Source organism: Labeo rohita, chromosome 21, assembly GCF_022985175.1.
Source record: "Labeo rohita strain BAU-BD-2019 chromosome 21, IGBB_LRoh.1.0, whole genome shotgun sequence".
Taxonomy (NCBI): domain Eukaryota; kingdom Metazoa; phylum Chordata; class Actinopteri; order Cypriniformes; family Cyprinidae; genus Labeo; species Labeo rohita.
The window spans coordinates 11,223,225-11,245,583 of NC_066889.1; the positions used below are offsets into that span (position 1 = coordinate 11,223,225).

The 22,359-nt window shown below is 39.0% G+C and overlaps 2 protein-coding genes across 3 annotated transcripts; one reads left to right on the forward strand and one right to left on the reverse strand.

The window, feature by feature from the left end:
• Window positions 1–169: 169 nt before the first annotated feature.
• On the forward strand, window positions 170–12,940 carry fam53c (family with sequence similarity 53 member C). Of its 2 annotated transcripts, none has more exons than XM_051092402.1 (5): window positions 170–708; window positions 6,019–6,224; window positions 6,320–6,377; window positions 8,984–9,828; window positions 11,741–12,940. In XM_051092402.1, the coding sequence occupies exons 3-5, from the start codon at window positions 6,371–6,373 to the stop codon at window positions 12,011–12,013; spliced, it is 1,125 nt and encodes a 374-aa protein (XP_050948359.1). In that variant the 5' UTR covers window positions 170–708; window positions 6,019–6,224; window positions 6,320–6,370; the 3' UTR covers window positions 12,014–12,940. The 2 variants fall into 2 exon arrangements, with proteins under 2 accessions (XP_050948359.1, XP_050948360.1); XM_051092403.1 differs by having other exon boundaries at window positions 170–522.
• On the reverse strand, window positions 9,731–20,132 carry LOC127152013 (serine/threonine-protein kinase pim-2). The gene is made up of 7 exons (XM_051092401.1): window positions 19,698–20,132; window positions 19,204–19,422; window positions 18,828–18,973; window positions 18,276–18,654; window positions 17,919–18,095; window positions 17,684–17,772; window positions 9,731–9,846 (listed from the first exon to the last, which is right to left on the reverse strand). Exons 1-7 carry the CDS (start codon window positions 20,023–20,025, stop codon window positions 9,841–9,843), a joined length of 1,344 nt encoding a protein of 447 aa, XP_050948358.1. The 5' UTR covers window positions 20,026–20,132; the 3' UTR covers window positions 9,731–9,840.
• Between the last annotated feature and the right edge of the window lie 2,227 nt (window positions 20,133–22,359).

The following is a 22,359-nucleotide window of genomic DNA, read 5'->3' on the forward strand; positions in this document are numbered from 1 at the left end:
ATGCACAAAAAATGTTAAACTTTAGATTGCATACTTTGTTTCAGTACAAGTGTGTATTTATCCTAAAATGAACTCGAAATTAGGATTATTCATAAAAAATAAGAGAAAAATCATTTTTGGAAGTCACTACAATTCCCATGATTCTGAGTGTGGTATTATCTCAGGATCGGTTCAGTCCAAAGAGAGTCGAGTGTTTTCGCTTAACTGTATTGTTTGGCACCTCCAAGCTCATTTTGTTCATTTATTTACCTCATATTTCCTTTCATCTGCAAATTCCCCACACAACACCTTCCACGCGTTTACATGAAGACGGTTGCAAAATAACCCGGAGACCGTATTTGCCCTGAGTGTTATTTACAAATTCCTCCATAGAAGGGACGCACTTATTTTTCCCTAGTGGGCGACGTTGAGAAGACAGTCTGTATCGACCAAGCGTGCAATTGCAGACCAATCCTCAATTTTACACGATCCTCTAAATCATCTGCTCGGTCTTCGCTTACAATCCAGCGTGTTATTTCAACGGTATGTTTTTTGTTAAGCATAGCGGTCGGGAATTGTATACAGATATATTTCCAGGCCAAAGCGAGGACGGTGTATTAGACTGCAAGCCGACCTGCTTTAGCTTGTTGTACCGAATCGGCTGAATCGCTCGGTTGAGAGCAACATACAAGGCCTGGGGTTTTATCGACCACTCTCGGTTGACTCAAGGTAAGCCATTATCGTCGAAAATCATCAGTGCATCTCCGTGTAAACGCTGTGTTATTCATACAACATGTAGTTTCACTGCAGTCAGGCTCATTGTGCATGGCTTAGCCAGAAATCGGTTCGTGGGGCAGAATTGCATTTCATAAACGTGTGTAAACAAATCTGCAGCACATGGCAGGGATGCGGTAATTTGCTTTTGCAGGCTCGCGAACGGAACGTACTGTTTGTGAGGGGAAAACGCTTAAAATGTTTATTTCTTTAACAGGCCTGTTTACAGCACCGCGTTAGCTATAGCCCGGGTCGCCTGTTCCTGATTGGCTTGTCATATACTCAGTTATTTTTAATTATCATGAAACGAGTAGCGATTTATTAAATGCTAAATACAGAATTTGACATTTCAGTTTGATGTGTTAACTTAACGTATATCCTGGAAAATCGAGCACAATACTGTACAACCGGTGTACGCGATATGAAACCGCTTTCTGCTTCCTAATGTCGGCCGATGCTTATTTATAGTCTCAATTCATTCGCTTGCCTTCGGCGTGCAAAAATCAATATACTCTTAATGTGTATGCATGCTCGGAATGGCTAAACTTGGCTAATGCCCCGTGCAAACCCTACGCGCACGCTTCGGAAATGTAACCCAGTGGCCTACGCCGACCTTCAGCGCGATTTTATTTGATTTATAGGTGTCGATGCGATTGAGAAATGCGTGTATTTTGATCTCAGCAGATGATTTGAATTGTAGACGAAGGATATGTTGTGCTACATGTCACGCTTAATGTGCTTATAATGGAGATGACAGGCAGGCTGAGGCTCCCCCTCCCCCCTTCATCGCCTCCATCAGTCGCGACCGCTCAGCGCGTTACCAGGGCAACGGCGGAACCGAACCCGAATTTACTCGTGACCGCCATGATACGTCATTACTAGCCACGTTTTTTAAGTTAAATCAGTGAATTTGCTTTTCTTTATTTGCTGTCTAAATTATATGCTTTCAGTCTTTATACCATGGACCTGCATGTATGTTCATCCACCTCATTCGAGGGACCCCCAAATCCCATTTTTTCTACATATGGTACTAGATTTATCATTTTTACTAATTTATTTACTTGTTTTAGTCTCTCTTTTTTTTTTTTTTAATTTGTAATTTTTTTGTCTCTAAAAATTTTCAGCGCTCTTATTTGCCCCCCGATCTAAATAAAGTGCACTAACATGTACACATCAAAGCAGTCACGTGGGACAATGAGTTTTTTAGTGCTCCGTGTGTCCGTGAGCACAGACAGGGAAGGATGTGTTCGCAGGAGTTCCCACAGTGGCATCAGGCCAGCGGAACAGCCGGTTCCTTGACTGTGCAGCTTTCCCAGACACCTGTCACCAAGCAGTCCCTATTCATGTGTGCTGTAATGGGAGACCACTAGCAGACTGGGGCCTGTGCCCTGCAGGGTTACAATCCAAGCGGGGGCTTGGAAAGCGAGAACTTCAGTCGCCTTCTTTAATTAAACCATAATCTGAGGGTACTTCAAAAGGAAAATAAAGAATAAGAGTTTAAAGCATGAGAATATTCAAATATGAAGTAGAATTTGCTCACATTCTGTTCATGTGAGATCACAAACACCTAATTATTAAACTGATTACAATAAATGAATTGCCAGATTTAGCCAGTTACTAGAAATATCGTGTTATTTTGTGTATTTTCGGGTTTGCCTATTTTTAAGTGTTGTTTTGTCCACACTTTGAATACTTTCAAGTCAGTCACCTGCAGTTCCTGGTTTGTTTCAGTGTGAAAGTGTGATGTCAGCAATTTAGCAGTAAGGACTTATTAATCAAAGGGAATTTTATATGTTTGCTGTAGGCAGTGCATACTTAATTAATAAAGACTGCTCTCATGTCTGCTTTATAGAGAGTATTGTTTGTAACAACCTTTTCTAATGACAAAAACACCTATTTTTTAAAAAACGTGAAATATGTACTGCCGCCAGTGTTGCCAAGTCTGTGGATTTCCCGCTGAATTTGGCTACTTTAACACTGTTGCTGTGGGGTTTTTTTCATGTCCGTGGGTTGAAGCGACCCCAGTAACATTATTCGCTTGTTAACGGCAACGAATGCACCTACGAATGCTGTTTCCGGGTCCAAGCCTCAACTTATTTTTCTTGAGACTACTGTCTCAACAGCTGTTTATGAGCACTGTTTATTCATATTAAACATTTAAGCTAAACGTTTTCAAACTTACGGTGTACACTACAGTCTCTGTGCTCACAGCACCCCAAACACAAATAATTTTTATATTTATTTATTTTTTATTTATATGTATATTTTCATTCTGTGGATTTTAAAGGGGAGGATTATAATTTTTTTGGTAGTATTATATCACATTGTGAGTGTATATTGGCACCGTTTGTTGTTTTCTTGTGGCATCTGAGCGTTTGGACACGGAAACGGTGGCGTGTGATGTCAAACTTAACAAGCAAATATTTAGCCCCTGGATGCAAACTACCAGGGGAATGCAACCAAAAACGTGCATTTTACCCCCTGAACGCGATTTTAACTGGGGTACCCCCCTCGAAACAGACTGGGCTAGTTGTGGGCTAGTTTGGAGTTGCGGTTGGGTGGGTTTTGTTGTGAAAACCTGGCAACCCTGACCGCCACCTACGTTTCGTGACGTATGCGACAGGGCTTCAGACTGCGACTAAAACGGTTGCATTTGCGACCAAAAATTTTAATTGGTGAGTGAAGTTTTTGCTAAGGTCGCCAATGGCGATTACATAAATTTACGTTATGATTTTAAAATGTGCATGTAATGCCTTTTTTCATGATAGTTTGTGATCACATCATTTGTTTTGTTGATCTAATAAACTGAGATGATGTGCATCAAAGATTCAGTGGAAAAAAGTGTTTCAAACAGTCCTCATCTCACCGAACATCAGCGTTGATGGCACAACTGCTAAAAGCATCTCCATTGTGCAGCATAAGAGAGATCGAAATGACCAAGACGTGCGAAGTGAAAGTGCAGAAAAGCAGTCTATTTCGTGCACAACTTGAACAAACTACAACAGGTAAAACGGTCAGATGTAACAATATTGTTAACAATTCTCGTTTATAATTGATACTATGGCTATTGTTAATGCGTGAACTTCATATTATTTGTAGCAGACTTACACTCCTGTAACCGGAGTAAGCTTTGTGCTTTGTTACTTTTAAATAAACAAAGTATCAACTTTAAAATTTAGCCAAATTCATAACAAAATTCAAAGAATAAATACGGGTTTTGGTGCTCCTTCATGCGGCATGAACGATCGCCTTAGTTTAGCGCCTCAGTTAAAACAGCTTATGAAACTATCATATCTTTCTCTTTACTACTATAGTACGAAATAAACATGAATGGACATCAAAAGGTAGGCTATTTTATAATATAGCCTACAGTACGACTTACTGAAATGTCTCATGTAATTGCTCATTCAATGTTTCAAACTTTGGAAAACGTGTAAAGTCTAATTAATGCCACCTAACAATGCATTTACAATGCATAGTAAAATAACTATAAAGAGGAGCATTTTGCTAAATTTATGCGCTATATTGCACATTCGTATTTTACTTAACCTGTTGTAAACATAAGAAACGATGCAAGGAGCTAAAGAGAAAATTCAATACCTATAAAATTGCATGTCACTAATAAACAGTTCTTTGTTTATGTATATAGTATGTTTATAGTTCTCAAGTTGGAAAAGAAGTTTAGTTCCCAGGACATCTACAAAATGGATTAAAATGCTGATAAAGACAAAAAAGATGAGCCATAAAACATGACAGTATAACTGAAATGTTAGTGTTAAAATAAAATAAAACACATTTACTCTGAGGCACCTAAAAAATAATTTTTTCTCATAGGAGCCAATGGCTCCTGAATTGATTTTTTTTTGTTTGTCTGGAGCCCTGTTTGATGTGAAATGTCCACTGGGTGGCGCTAAAAGAGTGTTTGATTTTTTTTTTTTTCCCCTGAATAGATGACGTTTTTGTACGCGTCAGTTCTGACTTGAAATGTCCATTGAGTCACGCTATAACTCTAATGCTATGTGACGTTTTAAAATAACACACCATGTGCACTACACCTACGTAAAAACACAATCGCAAACATGCCTTTTTAGCTTGTTTTTCAATCTCAACTTTTAGCTCTTTCATTGTAAGTCATGTTTTTCACAGGATTCGTACCCAAGGATTTCATATCCTAAATCTAATTCCGTGCCGGCTGAGCTACTGAGCCAGCTTGTTATGTTCGGAAAGCGAAACATATGGAGATGTAATCATAACTGTGACGAAAACGATTACAAGTGCTTGTTATTTTACCGCCTATAGTGTTAATTTCTGTTGGAAACTGCAGTGATATGTACTTTTTGGTATGCGTTTTGCGTCTTGCGAAAAACTTCCCAAAGGTACGTTTTCGTCAAGGGTTCAGGTAGTGATTGAACTATGAAAACAATGCAGGTGAAATTGCAGGGGTTTTTTTCTACTTTATGCAGGACTCAATGATTTTTCAGAATGGAAATGGTGAATACTGTCAGGGCCCGTCTAGACGGAGACACATTTAGCTGTATATGTAAAAAATTTGTATTGTATAGCGTTTCGTCCCAACAGATCCAGCGTTTTGGGAGCGTGAAACTGCTATTTTTTTTAAACTGAATCCCAGAGTGGACAAATCTGAAAGCAACTTCTTTTTTTCTTCCTTTTAGAAAATTTTGCTATTGGCACAGTCTTTTAAATATATTTAGCTAGGCAGGCATTCAGAAACAAAACTTCAATTTTTGAAGTTAGGCAAAAAAAAAATTCTGTACATCCTCTTGCACAGTTTAGTTACACAGGAAGGACTCTTATCAAGGATTTATACTCTTCCTTGTAAACATGACAAGTTTTACATCTGAGTGTAACTGTAGGGCTGCACCTATTGTTAAACATTTACCACTGAATTGTTATTTTTGTTTGCTTTGTTCCGCCATTTTGGATTGTCTTTTAGAGCAACTAATTGTCATTTAGGGTTCACATACATTTATTTAAAATGGGTCATATCATGAGAAATCAAATTTTTTCATTCTTGGATAGCATTTATGATAACATACTGTACCTCAAAAACAACTGAAAAGTCCAAAAATACCATCTAAAAGCCAAATGATTCAAAGTGGTAAGAGAGATGGAGGAAAATGGTTGTAAAATATATATTTGAGAAACACACTTGAATAATATTGTGCGTTTTTGTTTTTCTATCGTAAGTGAAATAATAAGTAAAACTTAAATATCTAATAATTTATTTGACAACTTCTGTCCCAGGTGATGACGTCATCATGTTTCCTGAGTGAGATCGAGTGAGCAGCGTGTCCTGGATGTTTGGTGGTCTGTGCTTCAGTTTTATCTAGCGCACATCAGCCTCTTTCCCCACCTTTCCTTCCTCCTCCAATTTGCCATGCCATGGTTTCGTTAAATGTTAAACAACAACGTTGTCCCAGCATCAACAACCACCACTGGACAGCAAACTGGTAAAGCTTGTGTTTTACACTTAACACAGATTTGTTTCACTTTAGCATTTATCTGTTTCTTAAAGCAATATATATATTATTATCTTATCTTACAGTCTCTACTTCATCGTCAGAGCCCCGAAACCAGCCGGCCCACAGATGGATTGATGCCTGGTATGTAACCTACCTCTTGAGTATCTGGAAATCAAACACTGATTTAAGAGTTTCATTACTGTAATAGTGAAAATAATGTACACGTTAATGTAAATGCTTAAGTACTAGGGATGCAATGATATCAAAATCTCACGAAACGATAATATTGTGATTTGAGGTCCACGATACGATATTTATTGTGATATTTAAAAAAAAACACAAATAAATAATTTTTAAAAAATGTACATTTTGTACATTTTAAAGTTACATGTTTCTATCTAATGCACTTTGAGAGTTCAAAGTTAAGAGCTCCAACCCAAAACTTAAGTCGGAAAAAAAATCAGTGAAGTTTACCTGAACTTTCTCAGTCTAAATTACATTCACACTGGTGTTTTAGGAAGCCAAAAAACTTAGAATAATAATAATGACAACAACAGTAATAGCCATATATTGTAAAACAACTACACTGCAAAATAAATGAAAATAAGTATTTCTTAGTTCTGTTACTTTTGCTTTACACTACAGTAGGGAAATCACAATACTTCTTTCCTAATTTCCACACTTGAAAGAGATGTTTTGAATTTGGACTGCGGTAATGTTACCCGTTTAAACCGCTAACTGTCAGCAGTTCACACTGCACTTTAAGGTTTTATTTTGATGGAAATGACAGGAGAGCTTACATTTTGAAGGAAAACTCAAGCTTTATTAAAAAAAACAGGCTTGCAAAAATGCATCTCACTACAAATCTAGTAAAATGCTGTAATCATCAGCCGCGAAAATAAAGGGCAAACAAACGCACGCTAAACTCACAGTACATGCAATAAACCAGTTCACTGCATTCATTCATTGTAATCTGAACCATTCTGAGAAAACAGCAGATCACGAGCTGATCACCTGAACGAAGTACACGCTTCACTTTAAAACGCACAGTGAAAACAGACAAAACAGGGATTAAGCTACATTGTGCTTTCGGTTTGTCGGTTTGTTTGACAGATACTGTGCCAAAGCATAATGGCCCAAAATACAACTTTAAAGACCTTTTATGTTAGAATAAGAAGTTTAAATATATTTAAAGAACTACACTTTTTGCCTGGAAGACCTATCGTTTTATATCATCATGTGACCACGATAATAACAAATGTAAAACCCCCTGTAAGTCTAACTCTAAATAATAGCTGCTAGTTAAAACAAAATTAAGGTTAACCTGTTAAAAAGTGTGAAAGAAATCAATACTTAATAGAAAATTTGTTCTAAATGGGTATATTTTACAATATTACTGTTTTCTTGATCAAATAACTGCAGTAGAAATGTCAAATAGTATAGATTTTCCTTTGAAATATGTTGTGAGATATTTGAACTAGTTTCAGTGGGCAGGACCACTTAATGTTAATTACACATGAGAATAAGGTAAAATGGAGTAATGTGAGCGTCCTGATTAAAACATGTTCCAAACAAGTCAAGACTTCTGATTAAGGTGTGTAATGTAAAATGTGCTTGTTTACAGTTGCTGAATTATTCCACTTGGACCAGTCGCAGCTCATCCAATCAAAATTTATAGCCAAAACTATCTGTTACTAAAATCATTAGAATATTAGGTAAAGATCATGTTCCATGAAGATATTTTGTACGTTAATATATCAAAACTTAATTTTCGATTAGTAATGTGCATTGCTAAGAACTTAATTTGGACAACGTTAAAGACGATTTTCTCAGTGTTTTAATTTTTTTGCACCCTCAGATCCCAGATTTTCAAATAGTTGTATCTTGGCCAAATATTGTCCTATTCTATCCTTATTTATTCAGATTTCAGATGAATCTCAGTTTGCAAAAAACTGACCCATATGATTGGTTTTGTGGTCCAAGGTCACATATCTCCCTGATAGTTTGAATTAGAAAGAGCTTGTAAGAGTTCACCTCTTCGTTGTGATGATATTTAGTGTCCCCGACAACCTTTGTAGTCCCATTTAGCCATTTGTTAGCAAGTAAATAGGTCTCACGTAGCTAGACCTAGAAGGTCTGGGAAACTTGGCCTCTTTAAATGGCCAAGGAATCATACAAGAGGCCATATGACTGACAGGTAAAGCAACCAATCATGTTTCATTTTGTGCCATGTTAATTTTTAGGGGCATGGAAATGTCCCTACAATAACGGACCGGTATCTAAAACTTTTGGACGTATTTTAATAAGTCTATGCCGCAAACTTTACATATTCCATACATTTTTAGAAAATCGGTTTCAAAAATGTGTGTAATTCAACCAATCTAATGACGACTTCAAAACTCCTACTCCCGACTTCGAAACTAAAGTGTTTCCAATTTTGTGTGCCATATGCATCAGTCGTTCAGCCAACGATCTGTGGGCGTGACGTCTGAGATTAGCAAGTAAAAGCTTGTTGTAGAATAAAATGGAAAAATATCTTGAGCTAGTGTAAACCTCAGACCTTATTTCAGCTGTTTAACCAAAAGCCCATTAAAAAAAACTGTCAACTTCAGGTTGTGGAAGTGGAAGAGTTAGAAACCTTGTTTCTGGGTTTGCGCCTACAAAAATGCGTAAAACGCCCACCTCTAGTGTCTTCATTGACATTAACATTGTGATTAACTCGTAAAACTCTGTCCTTCCTTTTTCAGAGAGCAGTTACTGGCAGCTCTGCCCTCCTTCGAAGGCCAGCCTGCAGGGGGTGCTCAGCTCCAGCTTCCCCCCCGGCCCCGTGCCCCTGGGTCCTCCAGAAAGCCACCTGCCGGAGGGGGATGCCCTGAACCGTCCGCTCGCCCCTAGCACCTCTGTGACGGACCTGTCTTTTCCCGGGCCTCCCCCTCCCCCCCCGCCACCCCCCAAACGCCACTGTCGTTCGCTGTCTGTACCAGAGGACCTTTCACGCTGCCGGTACACCTGGCGGCCGAGCGCCTCCAAGGTCTGGACACCAGTGAACCGCCGATGTCACAGTGGAGGGGGCGCGGGGGGGCCGTGCCCACTGCGTGCCCCCAGCTCCTCGCTCAACTCCTCGCTGCATTCTTCTTCCAGTCCCACCTTTTTCAGTCTGGCCCTTTCCCCAGATTCCCCACTCCCGTGGACTTTCCCCTGGGACCCGAGTGACGGTGCCGGAGGCGGCGCCTGCTGCTGCTTCTTCCCCTCGCCGTCCTCATGCTCCTCCTCTCCCTCGCCGCTCCACCCGCCGCCTCCGCCGCAGAGGCGTTTCTCCCTCTCTCCCGTGCTCATCCGCGAAGCTGCCGCCCAGTTCTTGCCGCCACCTCCGGTGCCCCCGCAAATCACGTCTCACCCTCCGGCGGTGCCCGCCTCACCCTCGTCCGCCTGCAGCACTCCGTCTTCTGTGCGCCGTGCTCTTCCTCCTCAACTTCCACGGTGCCATTCTCAGCCCTGCGACCTGCTCCTGCTGAAACCTGGCCTAAAGCGCCGCAGGGACCCGGACAGACCATGTGCACGGCCTGTGCTAGATTTCGCCAAAATGACACAGGTATGCTCTTCTTTACCACTGTAAAGATAAATAGATTAAAAATAGATATAAATAGATCATAAATAGTTTTTTGAGGAAAATGTTTCAGGATTTCTCTTCATATAGTGGACTTCTATGGTGCCCACAAGTTTGAACTTCCAAAATGCAGTTTAAATGCAGCTTCAAAGGGCTCTAAATGATCCCAGCCGAGGAAGAAGGGTCTTATCTAGCAAAACGATCTGTTGTTTTCTAAAAAAAAATGAAAATTTATATACATTTAAACCTCAAATGCTCATCTTGTCTAGCTCTGCCATGCACATGCGTACTCTGTGCAGCCTCTTCAAGACAGTTTGGCTATGTTAAAAAACAAATTTTCTCCTCCAACTTCAAAATCGTCCTACATTCATTTTTTTTGTAAAGGGTGATTTGACGTCCTTTGATTGTTCACTTTGTAAACACTGGGTCGGTAGTTTTGCAGCGATGTGGGGCGATTTTGAAGTTGGAGAAGAAAATGAGATGGGAGTTTTTTGACGTACCCTAACTGTATTGAACCGGAATGCACAGAGTTCATGCAGAGCTAGACAAGACGAGCATTTGAGGTTAAAAAGTCTATACATTTTAATAATAAAGGAGTACTTATGATGGATAGATGCACTTCATTGACTTCAAAATATCAACACCTATTCACTATCATTATTAATCTGGGAAGAGCCAGGATATTTCAAATATAACTCTGATTGTATTCATTTTTTGGGTGAATTATCCCTTTAATTCTGTATTTGCTACTGGTTGTATATTTGAACAAAGCAGTGTTTCAGACTGATTTATTCTGATAGCTCATCTTTTTGGACTATTGATTAGAAGAACCAGTTTGTTAGTTAACTGGACTAGAAACACTCATTTTCAGATAGGAAATGTTATTATTTCAAAAGTCCACTCCACTGCACTGAATTTTGTCTAAAAAGTGTCTTGGTAAAATTAGAATGTTCTGGTTTAACTTTTTAAATGTTTAAATAAGTTGCTTCCTAGGTCAAGAAGTATTGTAAAATGTGTATGCATATGTACAATTTGTTTGTGAAAGTTTCAGAAGTGTAACACTGGAGGGCCAATATAAAATATCATGAAATGGATTTACAAGATTTTGTTTTCTCATGATGTGATGAAAATTCTCATCACAGCTGCTTTAAGAAGTTTCGTTTTTTATGATTTGTTGTTGTTGTTGTAGCATCTGTACAGTTGTACAGCTTTGTGTTTTTGTCATGTCTTAACTTTGAAAACTTTGTCATAGGGGCATGAAAACATCTTAAAGACCTTATCACAACCAAGACTCTTAAATATTGATTAGGTGCTGTGACATATGCCTAGTAATCCTTGTTAAAAATGCAGGTAAGAGAGTGCTAGCTATAGCAGATTAATGCCAGCATGTTCATATACTCCACACCAGAAACAACCGTTTGACGCAGAGGATCCGCCTGCTCTTAAAGTTGTTTTATTTGGCCAAAACTCTTAAAATATATGATTGTGCCCCAAAAAGTACTGGGGAGAAATCTCTTAAAGGGATAGTTCACCCAAAAATGAGCCCCTTATGGCATTCCAAATCCGTAAGACCTTTGTTCATCTTCGGAACACAAATTAAGATATTTTTAAAAACAGAAGAAATCCGAGAGCTTTCTGATCCTGCATAGACAGCAACACAACTGACATGTTCAAGGCCCAGAAAGATAGTAAAGACATCATTAAAATAGCCCAAAGCTCTCAGATTTCATCAAAAATGCCTTAATTTGTGTTCTAAAGATGATCGAAGATCTTGCAGGTTTGGAACGACATAAGGGTCTGTAATTAATGACAGAATTTTCATTTATGAGTGAACTATGGCTTAAAATTTGTTGTCACTAAAGTACCAAAGTAACTGTATTTGTCTCTTTGATTTCAGACTCGAAGCACAGACCCTCTCAGTTATATGGAACGTGGCAGACTGGCCTGCGGTGGGGACGTCTGTATGGGCCTTGAGCCTTTTTTTGGAGACTTCAGAGGCTCATGTTCACCAGCTGAAGGCCTGGGTAGGACGAGTATTGGGCCGTTAAGTGAAAGTGACGAGGAGGAGGAGAGAGAGGAGGAGGACCCCGAAGAGCGTGACGGGGGACAAACTAGCGTGTTTGAAAGGGATTGTACCGAACTAGATATCACCCTCATTGAGGAGAACTGAAAGTTATCCGGGGAATATCTTCTCCCCCTCCCCTCACCTCCACCGCCAGCATTCAGCTCTCTCTGCACCACCTGCTACCTTACACTGGCAGGCCTCTCAGGAACCCTGCTGCCCTCGCACGAGGCGCGCAGGCGTAGACGCCCATTAATGAAGACGTGCCGACTACTATCATATGCAGGCAGTCACAGACGCTGACCCATCAACATTGTACATTCCAGAATGAGTTGCTGAGACATTCTGAAGGATGCAGATATTTCGAAAAGGAGTTTTCTGTGTATCGGACGTCCTCTTAGAATTCATCTTCAAACGGACAGAATGGAACTGGAGGCCAACAGCTTCCCGCTTCTTTCTTTTCTCGTCTTTCCTCTCGACTTGTTTTGATAGTAAGAATAGACTTTCTTGGATGACGGTTATAAATATCAGTGTTTTGTTCAGTTGAAATATAAAAGGGCAGTATGACATAGCAGTATTTACTCTGCAGACCTTTATACTTCCTGACGAAGGTCCATCTAATTCAACATAAGCCTTAAGATGCCTGTTTTTTTCTTCCTCTTAATCAAAAGATTCCTCAAGGAAATGAATTGTGTACTGTAGCTGTTGTTCTGTTTTTTTTTCTTCTGCAGTCTCTCTCTCTCTCTTTCTTTTTTTTTAATCTGTACAATGCATTCCTCTGAAATTGAAATGTGTATACATTTATTAATGCACTGTATTTGGGACATTTAGAAAGAAACAATGAAAGCAACCACTGTATTCTGAAGGCACATTGTTATACTGTATTGTACAGCGAGTATTTGTTCAAATAAGTTGTGTAAAGATGGTAGCTTGAAGGTTGGAGACAGGCTATTTCTGTCATTTAGAGATTTTTTTTATTGTATGTGTGATAAATTCAGACTCAGTTTATGTAAAAATAAAGTTTATTTGAAATTACAGTGAGTTGAAATATTCTAAAACAAAATGGTAGAAGGATATGACTGACTTGATTTCTTGTTTCTAATTTACATACTTTTTTTTTTATTTTCATAGTGGCAATATTACAGGCAAATAATTTATGTTTACATTATGCATATCCGAATTCTCCTAATCTCCTAAGCATTATAAAATGCAGTGTCACAAATCTTTTGATAGTAAATGTCCCACTAAGGTAAGTTGTATGCCATGTGAGTTGACACATTTTGTATATGGGCTATTCTACAGAACTGGTGCAAAGTCAGAGTTGGAAACCTCTTTTTCTTCAAATTTTGTATGTATGCAAATTGTATAATATCCAAGGTACACATTTCTAGTAGGGCAGTTAATTTTCTTATTGTATTTTAGTTTTGGAATATTTGTCTTCTCCCCAAATCTGTCACTACCGAAACACAGTAATATCTACACTGAGCAAAATTATAAATGCAACACTTCTGTTTTTGCCCCTATTTTTCATGAGCTGAACTCAAAGACCTGACTTTTCTATGTACACAAAAGGCCTATTTTTTTCTCAAATATTGTTCACAAATCTGTCTAAATCTGTGTTAGGACTTCTCCTTTGCAGAGATAATCCATCCACCTCACAGGTGTGGCATATCAAGATGCTGATTAGACAGCATGATTATTGCACAGGTGTGCCTTAAGCTGGCCACAATAAAAGGCCACATTAAAATGTGCAGTTTTATCACACAGCACAATGCCACAGATGTTGCAAGTTTTGAGAGAGTGTGCAGTTGGCATACTGACTGCAGGAATGTCCACCAGAGCTGTTGCCCATGAATTGAATGTTCATTTCTCTAGCATAAGCCGTCTCCAAAGGCGTTTCAGAGAATTTGGCTGTACATCCAACCGGCCTCACAACCGCAGACCATGTGTAACCACATCCAGGATCTTCACCTCCAAGATCGTCTGAGACCAGCCACCTGGACAGCTGCTGCAACAATCGGTTTGCATAACCTAGGAATTTCTACACAAACTGTCAGAAACCATCTCAGGGAAGCTCATCTGCATGCTCGTCGTCCTCATCGGGGTCTCGACATGACTGCAGTTCGTAGTTGTAACTGACTTGAGTGGGCAAATGCTCACATTTGATGGCGTCTGGCACTTTGGAGAGGTGATCTCTTCACGGATGAATTCCGGGTTTTCACTGTACAGGGCAGATGGCAGACAGCGTGTATGGCGTCGTGTGGGTGAGCGGTTTGCTGATGTCAACATTGTGGATCGAGTGGCTCATGGTGGCGGTGGGGTTATGGTGTGGGCAGGCGTATATTATGGACAATGAACAGAGGTGCATTTTATTGATGGCATTTTGAATGCACAGAGATACCTTGATGAGATCCTGAGGCCCAGCGTGTTCCAGTTCCTGCCAATATCCAGCCACTATAGAGGAGTGGACCAACATTCCACAGGCCACAATCAACAACCTGATCAACTCTATGAGGCAAATGGTGGTCACACCGGTTTTCGGACCCCCCAATACAGTAAAACTGCACATTTTAGAGTGGCCTTTTATTGTGGCCAGCTTAAGGCACACCTGTGCAATAATCATGCTGTCTAATCAGCATCTTGATATGCCACACCTGTGAGGTGGATGGATTTTCTCTGCAAAGGAGAAGTGCTCACTAACACAGATTTAGACAGATTTGTGAACAATATTTGAGAGAAATAGACCTTTTGTGTACATAGAAAAAGTCTTAGATCTTTGAGTTCTGCTCATGAAAAATGGGGGCAAAAACAAAAGTGTTGCATTTATAATTTTGGCCGGTATAATTTAATTAGAAGGGTTATATTGACCTATTAAGCTTTTGCTTACATCTACCTTGTAAATATATATTTTTTGCTATTTTATTAAAAAGTTTTCAGAGGTAGATCAATAACAATTGCAATTTTAACAATATTTCAAGTGTGATTTATGAGATTTGTTTATTTTGAATCCAGTTTTTCTTTATAAAGGGAAAAAGTTGATCATACTGATTTTAAAGTATGGATTCATTAATTTGAATATACACTGAACCAAACACTGTCATAACATCTTAGTTGATAATTCAACATACTTCATTTTTGACAAAACATCTCATCTTCGGTTGTTTGACTACATCACATCACAGAATTTTAACTCACATACTAAAACACTAAAATATTAAAAATGTGCATAACTGTACTAAAATTTTGTTTATTTTCCACAAATAAAGGACTGTGTTCTGTTTTGTCACTACCAAAACATTGGTAGTGACTTAGTCGTGACTGTTATGGTATTGACAATTTTAGATACTTTCAGGCCTAGCTCAAAGATGCTAATCAGCACATGGTTAGCTAACACAGTTCTAAACAGTTGTACAAACATAAAAACAAAATTTTATGGAATAACACACACACACAAAACAATGATGTCACTACCGAAACTTTACCAAATGTGGCTGTTTCGGTAGTGACAATTTTAGATACTTTTGAAACTAGCTCAAAGATGCTGATCAGCACATGGTTAGCTAGGACAGTTCTGAACAGCTGTACACACATAAAAACTAAATTTTATGGAATAACTCCCATTTCGGTAGTGACATGCGGGGCACATTTTTTTACATGAAAAAATATATATATAGAATTTTAATTTTAAAAACAACAATGAAATAAAATGCAAAAATGATTTCAATATTTTCATAAACTGAAATTTAGGAATTAGGGTTCGGGACAACCACCTCCCAATTGAAAGTACCAAATAAAATATGATTTTATATATATTAAGCTTACTGATATTTTAAATATTATTGTGGTTTTCAATAGATAATACAAAACATCTAAGATTTAAATATTAAATGCTTTTTAAATGTTTTTTTTGTGTGTTAAATTTTGTAGAATGGCCCATATATTTCATTTGAATTCCTCATGTCACGTCTGATTTAAATCACACATTTTGTTATAGTTTCTAATAAATGCTCACCATCAGGTAACTCATTTTATTTCCTCACCAAAACAAATTAGCTGTTTGATGGTTAATTTTGGACCTTTTATGCAGTCTAATAATATTCTGATACTCCGGGCTTTAAATAGTAAATGGAGGGCCACATTAACTCCTCGTAGAGATGTTACTTACCTGGTATTACTTACCTTTTGAGTTTATCTTTCAAATAAATGCACAGAGTGATAAATATAAACTGGCAAAACGAGAGCCACAGGAACCTGCCTGTTGTGTTTTCCCAATAAAATAACAAATCTTATGTTTATTTTCACAAGCATTGTGTTTTAATGTGACACAGAGTTGTAAAATATTTAAGTAGTATTCACACCAGTGAGAGGAAACACTGGGGCCGTGAGAGGATCTTTCTCATGCAGTCGAGACAGAAACCTCTAAGGCCAGAGCAGCTTTAGCAGGAACCTCTGGGACCAGGGAGGTTGAGTGAGAAGCTCTGGGACTGGAGCGTCTTTAGACATCAGCTCTGGCTGAGGTTATTACAGGAAACACTGAGGCAGCCTTGGTTGGAGGTTTTTTGGCAGCCGTGGCTTGAATCTCAATACCATCATGACAGGAGCTATTGTGACAGACATGATGGGAGGCTTTCAGACTGTAGCTGTTATGACACAGAGCTCTGGAACCACTGTGGATTCTGGGGTTGCATCAGCATAAACCTTCAGGCCTGAAGAAGAAGCTTTCGGACCAGGGCAGCTCTCAAAAGGTACCATGTCAGGTAACATCTGTGGTGCCTTTGATTCGGTTCTCTCTGACCTCTCTCTGTTCTAGTGCAGAAGTGTCAGGAACCTTTATGGAGGCCTTCAGAGTGATTTTTGAGCAGCCCTGGCAGAATTTCTAGGCCCAAGGTGGCTGTGAAAGTGAGCTCTGTTGCCATGTCTGTGTTGCAGTGCCAGGAGCTTGTGGGACAGGCTTGACAGGGAGCTCTGAGAAGCTCTAGGTGACTCCATTTTTAGAAATATGATTGGATGGTGTAATAACTAACTAAACTAAAGCTAAACTGTTTACACATCCCTAGGCAAGTAGTTCCGCAAGACGCTAGAACTACTCACCTCAAGCCATGGCGCAAGACGCAACCATGGCTTGCCAGCCACGCAAGACGCTAAGGCTGGAGGGATGGGTAAGCTAACCTAACTAACTAAAACTAAACTAACTATTTAGACTATGTGCCCATCCCTAGGCGAGTAGTTCCGCAAGACGCTAAAACTACTCGCCTCAAGCCATGACGCAAGACGCAACCATGGCTTGCCAGCCCCGCAAGACGCTAGGGCTGGAGGGATGGGTAAGCTAACTCAACTAAAACTAAACTATTTACACTATCTACACATCCCCAGGCGAGTAGTTCCGCAAGACGCTAAAACTACTCGCCTCAAGCCATGGCACAAGACGCAACCATGGCTTGCCAGCCCCGCAAGATGCAAAGGCTGGAGGGATGGAGGGGTCACCCATGTCAGCCCGCAAGACGCAAGGCTGACCCTGTCCTCCATGACTTACAAGGTGACCTAAAACACAATTACAAATTGTACATTTTGCAAACTGTACAAACTGTACAAACATATTTCATAAGGTATAAAAATGCAAATTTTTATCTATGCAGTGTATGTGGATTGACTATAATGTTGCAGGTATTGACAGGTAACATAAGACAGCTGATGTTCATATTCACATAATCAAACTATAATACCAAAAATCCACAATATATAACTACAAATAATTTTAGCTTGTCTTTGACACTGTACCTTAAACCAGTCATGGAAGAGCAACTCATCCAGATGAATCCTGCACTCCGGGTCGTTCTTCAGACAACCTCTGATAAAGCAGCAGCATTCTGTGGAGAAAGATGGAGAGATGTCTGATTATTACCTTATTACACTTTACAGCTGTGAATCTGAGAAAGATTCCTGCATTATCTGTAAGGACATCTTTTATAAAGCCATTTTGTCTAATTAAAAATGGTTGAAATAAAGATCTCACCATTGGAGAAGCCTGGCTTGGACCAGATATCAGTGTCCATCAGACTGATATCGCTGCTCTCGGGGAAAAGGCTGGTGATCATCCGGAAGAGGAGCACTCCCAGTGACCACACGGTCGCCTGTTTCCCATGGTACTCGCCCTTCTGAAAATATTCAGGAGGGCAGTACCTCGCTGTCCCTGGAGGAAAGAGTTTGTCACAGGTGTCTGCATTTAATATTAGTCACTAAAAATAATTTTATGACTGGCTTTTCTTCTACTGAGAATGTTGTTAGTTCATTGTTCATTGTTCATATCTGATTGGTGTTACTGGTCACTACAGTTTAAGTCCCAAAGTACATGTTTGAAAATAATACATACCACTGTAGGATTTGTACTTGGTGCTCTTCAGGAGGTCCCCACAGCTGAAATCAATCAGCTTCACCTCCAGGGTCTCTATGTTGACCAGGAGGTTCGGCATCTTGATATCGCGATGGAAGACCCCCCGGGAACAGCACACGACAGCAGCGTCTATAACCTGCTGCATGAAATGACGGGCCATCCCCTCAGTGAAGAGCCCGTCATAATGCAGCCAGAAATCGTGCATGTCCATGCAGGGTGAGGGCCGCTCTAGGACCATGATGTACTGGTCAAGATGGTCTTGCCAGTCCAGCAGCTCTATAATGTGGCGACAGCTCGGGCCTTGATTGGCCAGAACTGTCAGGGCCACTTCTAGAGGTACTGGTCTGGGATGGTCAGGCTAGAAGCAAAACAGTTTTTATGATGGTAAGATGTAAGTGATTTCTCAAATATGGATTTAGCTCAGACTGTTTGAAATACTGATTATTTGTATGCTGTGATTCACATTAATCCAAAATTTTATAAACTGCAAACAATGACTGAGGGATGACACAGAGAGCACAGTCTACTTACAAGGCTGAGGTACGGCTCTTTCTCCGTCTTCGCTGTGATTTTGACAGCCACCTGAAGGCCGTCCTCACAGCGGGTCCCTTCATACACTGAGCCGTATGATCCTTCCCCCATCTTTTTGCCGATGACATATTTCCAGCAAATGTGTTCTATTGAAACATACAGTTATATTTTACTATACAGTAAAGCAATGTTCTCCAGTGTGGCATCCCATGCTTACTCTAAAACTATTTTAACACTGTTTGTAATTCTCATATTATCACTATACTTGCACTTTTATATTCATTCATACACTTTCTTTTATAAACATACACCTAAAATAATTTCAAGAATAGCATGTGTTTTTGAGTTATATTTTGGATTATGACAGTAAACTCACCCTCAATCCTCACGATCTCCTCACAGTCCAGCTGTCTCAGCAGATGGGAATCATTCTCACCTGCTGACGGACTGGCTGGACCGTCCTGATCTTGAGGATGGGTGTCCATCATTTGCTGGTCATCGGGAGCGGCAAGGACCTCAGGATCACTGGTAGGAGGCTCCTGATGATCATCATCCTCCTCTACAGTACAGACGACGTCCTGTAGAGAAGTCTGATCTAAAGAGACGAATATCAACCAAATGCTTGTTTTAATTAAACAATGTCAATTAAATATTACATACTCACATTCATTTTCATTTAGAGGAACATTTGATTACTTCAGAGATTAATCTTGAAATATTCAGTTTCTTACAAATATTACTTTCTATATTAAAACTTTTATCACATGTTATCAAAATAACTGATCTGCATTTTTACAATGTGTCATTGTGATTTTCACATTGTGTGTAAACGATTAAGAGACTTTTTGATGGTCAGAGCTTGAAATTTACCATCAGTACACCTCGATGGGGCTTCATCGGTGTCCTGGTCCACCTCACCCTGCTCCACCTGCTCATCATGAGCCCTGGTGGATTTGGGACGAGACAAGTAAGAGAAGAAAGAGGTAAATCTCCGAAACCTCTTTCTCTTCCTCTTCTTCTTGGCCTTGTCTCCCCCTCTCTCCTGCCCGCCTCCCTCACCGACACACTCAGGCGTCTCGTCGGAACGAGGATGGACCTCCGCCTTGTGGTCGGTGGGTGTAAGTGATGCACCGGGACTGATCCCGTGCACACATTCACCACCCTCCGCTTTCTCTTTACGAGATTGTCGCTGTCCCATACTCAACAAGAAAAACGCTATCAACAACTGAATACTCAAAGTAAACACCGTTGACAACAATACTCCGAACTCGCCACAAAGTGAGCAGGTGAGTTTCGTGCTTTATATAGTCCTGCGCAACGTTCTAAAACTCTTTATGATATCATAAGAGCTTAGAACTGAGAGCGGAAGATTCTCACAAGAAATAATAAAATAAAACAAATAAAAATCGTAGCTTTTACAAAATATTTTTCAGCAGTTTTAATTTTTAATCTCTCGTGGTTAAAATGTAATTATTATTATTAGTAGTAGTATTAGTACGCAATAGGATAATTTTGCGATTTCATTTTAACAAGCATTTAACACAGCACTGATCTGTTCATGTAACTTTTTTTTTTTTTTTTTAATCAAGAAAGCATAAGGACACATGTTTCAGTTGTCTAGTGGCCCCCAAAATATTTGACCACATTTAAATGTGAGGTAATGTGATTTGATATTTTATCTAATACAATGACATTCATTTTAAGTGTGTCTAAAATGTCCACACACTTTTTAAGGCCACCATATGAAACATGTAAAGCACAATGTTGAATTATAATTTATTTTGAACTACATCATTCATGAAAATCATTATTTTATGTTTTAGTGTTTGAAACCAGCATCCATCTTTTTTCTTTAAACCTATGGGTGGGACTTCCAGTTCAATAGCCACTATAGTGAAATAATGAGAAGAATAACAATGTGAAGAATAACAAACGGTAAAGCTGTTTGCACTACAAACCAGTGTGTTTATAATTAGGACAATACATTAAAATATTATAGTAACTCACCAGCTTCCAATATCAAGCAGCAAAACGAGCTGTTTTGTACAGCTGAAAATAGCTGGACTCGAATGAGACCAGAAGCCATAAAATTTACAAATGGACACGCCCACTCTTACATAAAGAAAAAACAGAGGTGCTAAAGGAAACAACCATTGGTGCAACTGAATTCATGTCTTAAAACCTTATATTTAGTTAGAAATTGCCTTTGTGTCAACACAAATTCATTTGAGTTTTGTCAGATAATTAATGTTTCAAACTAAGTATGTGATCACATTACAGGTTTGAATTTCCCTGTTTATTCTCCCTCTTGGGCTCATTGAAACTTTGCTCACTGGCCAGTAGATGATTATTACAATTATCTGAAGTGGCTGGTGGGAAGTGGTTGTAATTACTCTCACAGCCACATGAAGGCATGGAAGTTATTTTGTATCTTGCTAACAGCCTGTAGATTATCTGTATATGTTGGTTCTTTAGACCAAACATACTGGATAATGTCTATGGCTTTCCATGGGCATTTCAAAAACTTGGTGGGGCAGCATTATTTTACAGTGGCTGGTCAGTTTTTACATCACTTTATGAATTATAGGTGTTTGGATGAATTCAAAAGCAATTTTTGGCAAATTCATGATGATAAACTTTGATTTTATTATTTCACTAGTAATTAATAAAATATATTTAAAGAATATTTTAATGCTTTATCTAATGTGTCCCGCAAGAAAACTAATCAAGATCGTTTATGGCACCAAAGGTAATTCAGCAGTAACAGCTATTTTAAAACAAAACTAAATAATAACTGAATTTACACACACACACGCAAAATAAATAAATAAATACATAAAATAAAAAATCAGGTTAATCAGATTACCTGCTTGATTCTTAATTCTTAAAACTGATTTTTAATACTGTGTACTGTCACATGGATGATCAAAAACTGCATAAATTTACTGATGCTCAAGGCAACATATAATGATTTTTCTTCATAACAGAGGAAAGAATAGGACTGCACAGGACAAACATGACACTTATCATAAAAACAAATAATAAAACAGTTGTGGATCACCAGGTAATGAAAATCAAGGTTATGTAAACTTTTAAACTGCTTAATGTTGTGTAAATGCTTATGAACTGTAAACCCCTGTTATGAGAAAAAGCTTATTCAGGGCAGTACTAAAAAAACAACAACAACATGCAAGATCTGTTGTTTTTCTTTTATTTTTCATCTTTTTAGAGCTCTGTTATCTTGCAGATTCTGCTAGGTCTATGTAAACATGACTTAAACATTTATAAAAATATGGAGAGCGTTTGTTGTGAATAAAGTGAAAATGAAATGAAAAGTGTTTACTGCAGAATTAAATTTAGATCTGCGCATAGTGCATCATATTCTTTTCACGTGTTTTACAGTGTTTTGCATTATGACCAATCACACACATTCTTACTAGGCTTACGTCAGTAATAATGATAATGTAAATGTTCTTTGCTCACTCGCTGTATTAATTTATACGTTGTTTGAATAACCATGGACATGCTGCAT

Excerpts from the sequence above, each read along its gene's own strand:
- fam53c (XM_051092402.1), top strand. Across the intron at positions 9,829-11,740 it reads ATTTCGCCAAAATGACACAG|ACTCGAAGCACAGACCCTCT; the intron begins GTATGCTCTTCT and ends CTTTGATTTCAG.
- LOC127152013 (XM_051092401.1), bottom strand. The coding sequence starts at position 20,025 with ATGGGACAGCGACAATCTCGTAAAGAGAAAGCGGAGGGTGGTGAATGT. Across the intron at positions 18,974-19,203 it reads GGAGATCGTGAGGATTGAGG|AACACATTTGCTGGAAATAT; the intron begins GTGAGTTTACTG and ends ATGTTTCAATAG. Across the intron at positions 18,655-18,827 it reads AAGAGCCGTACCTCAGCCTT|CCTGACCATCCCAGACCAGT; the intron begins GTAAGTAGACTG and ends TTTTGCTTCTAG.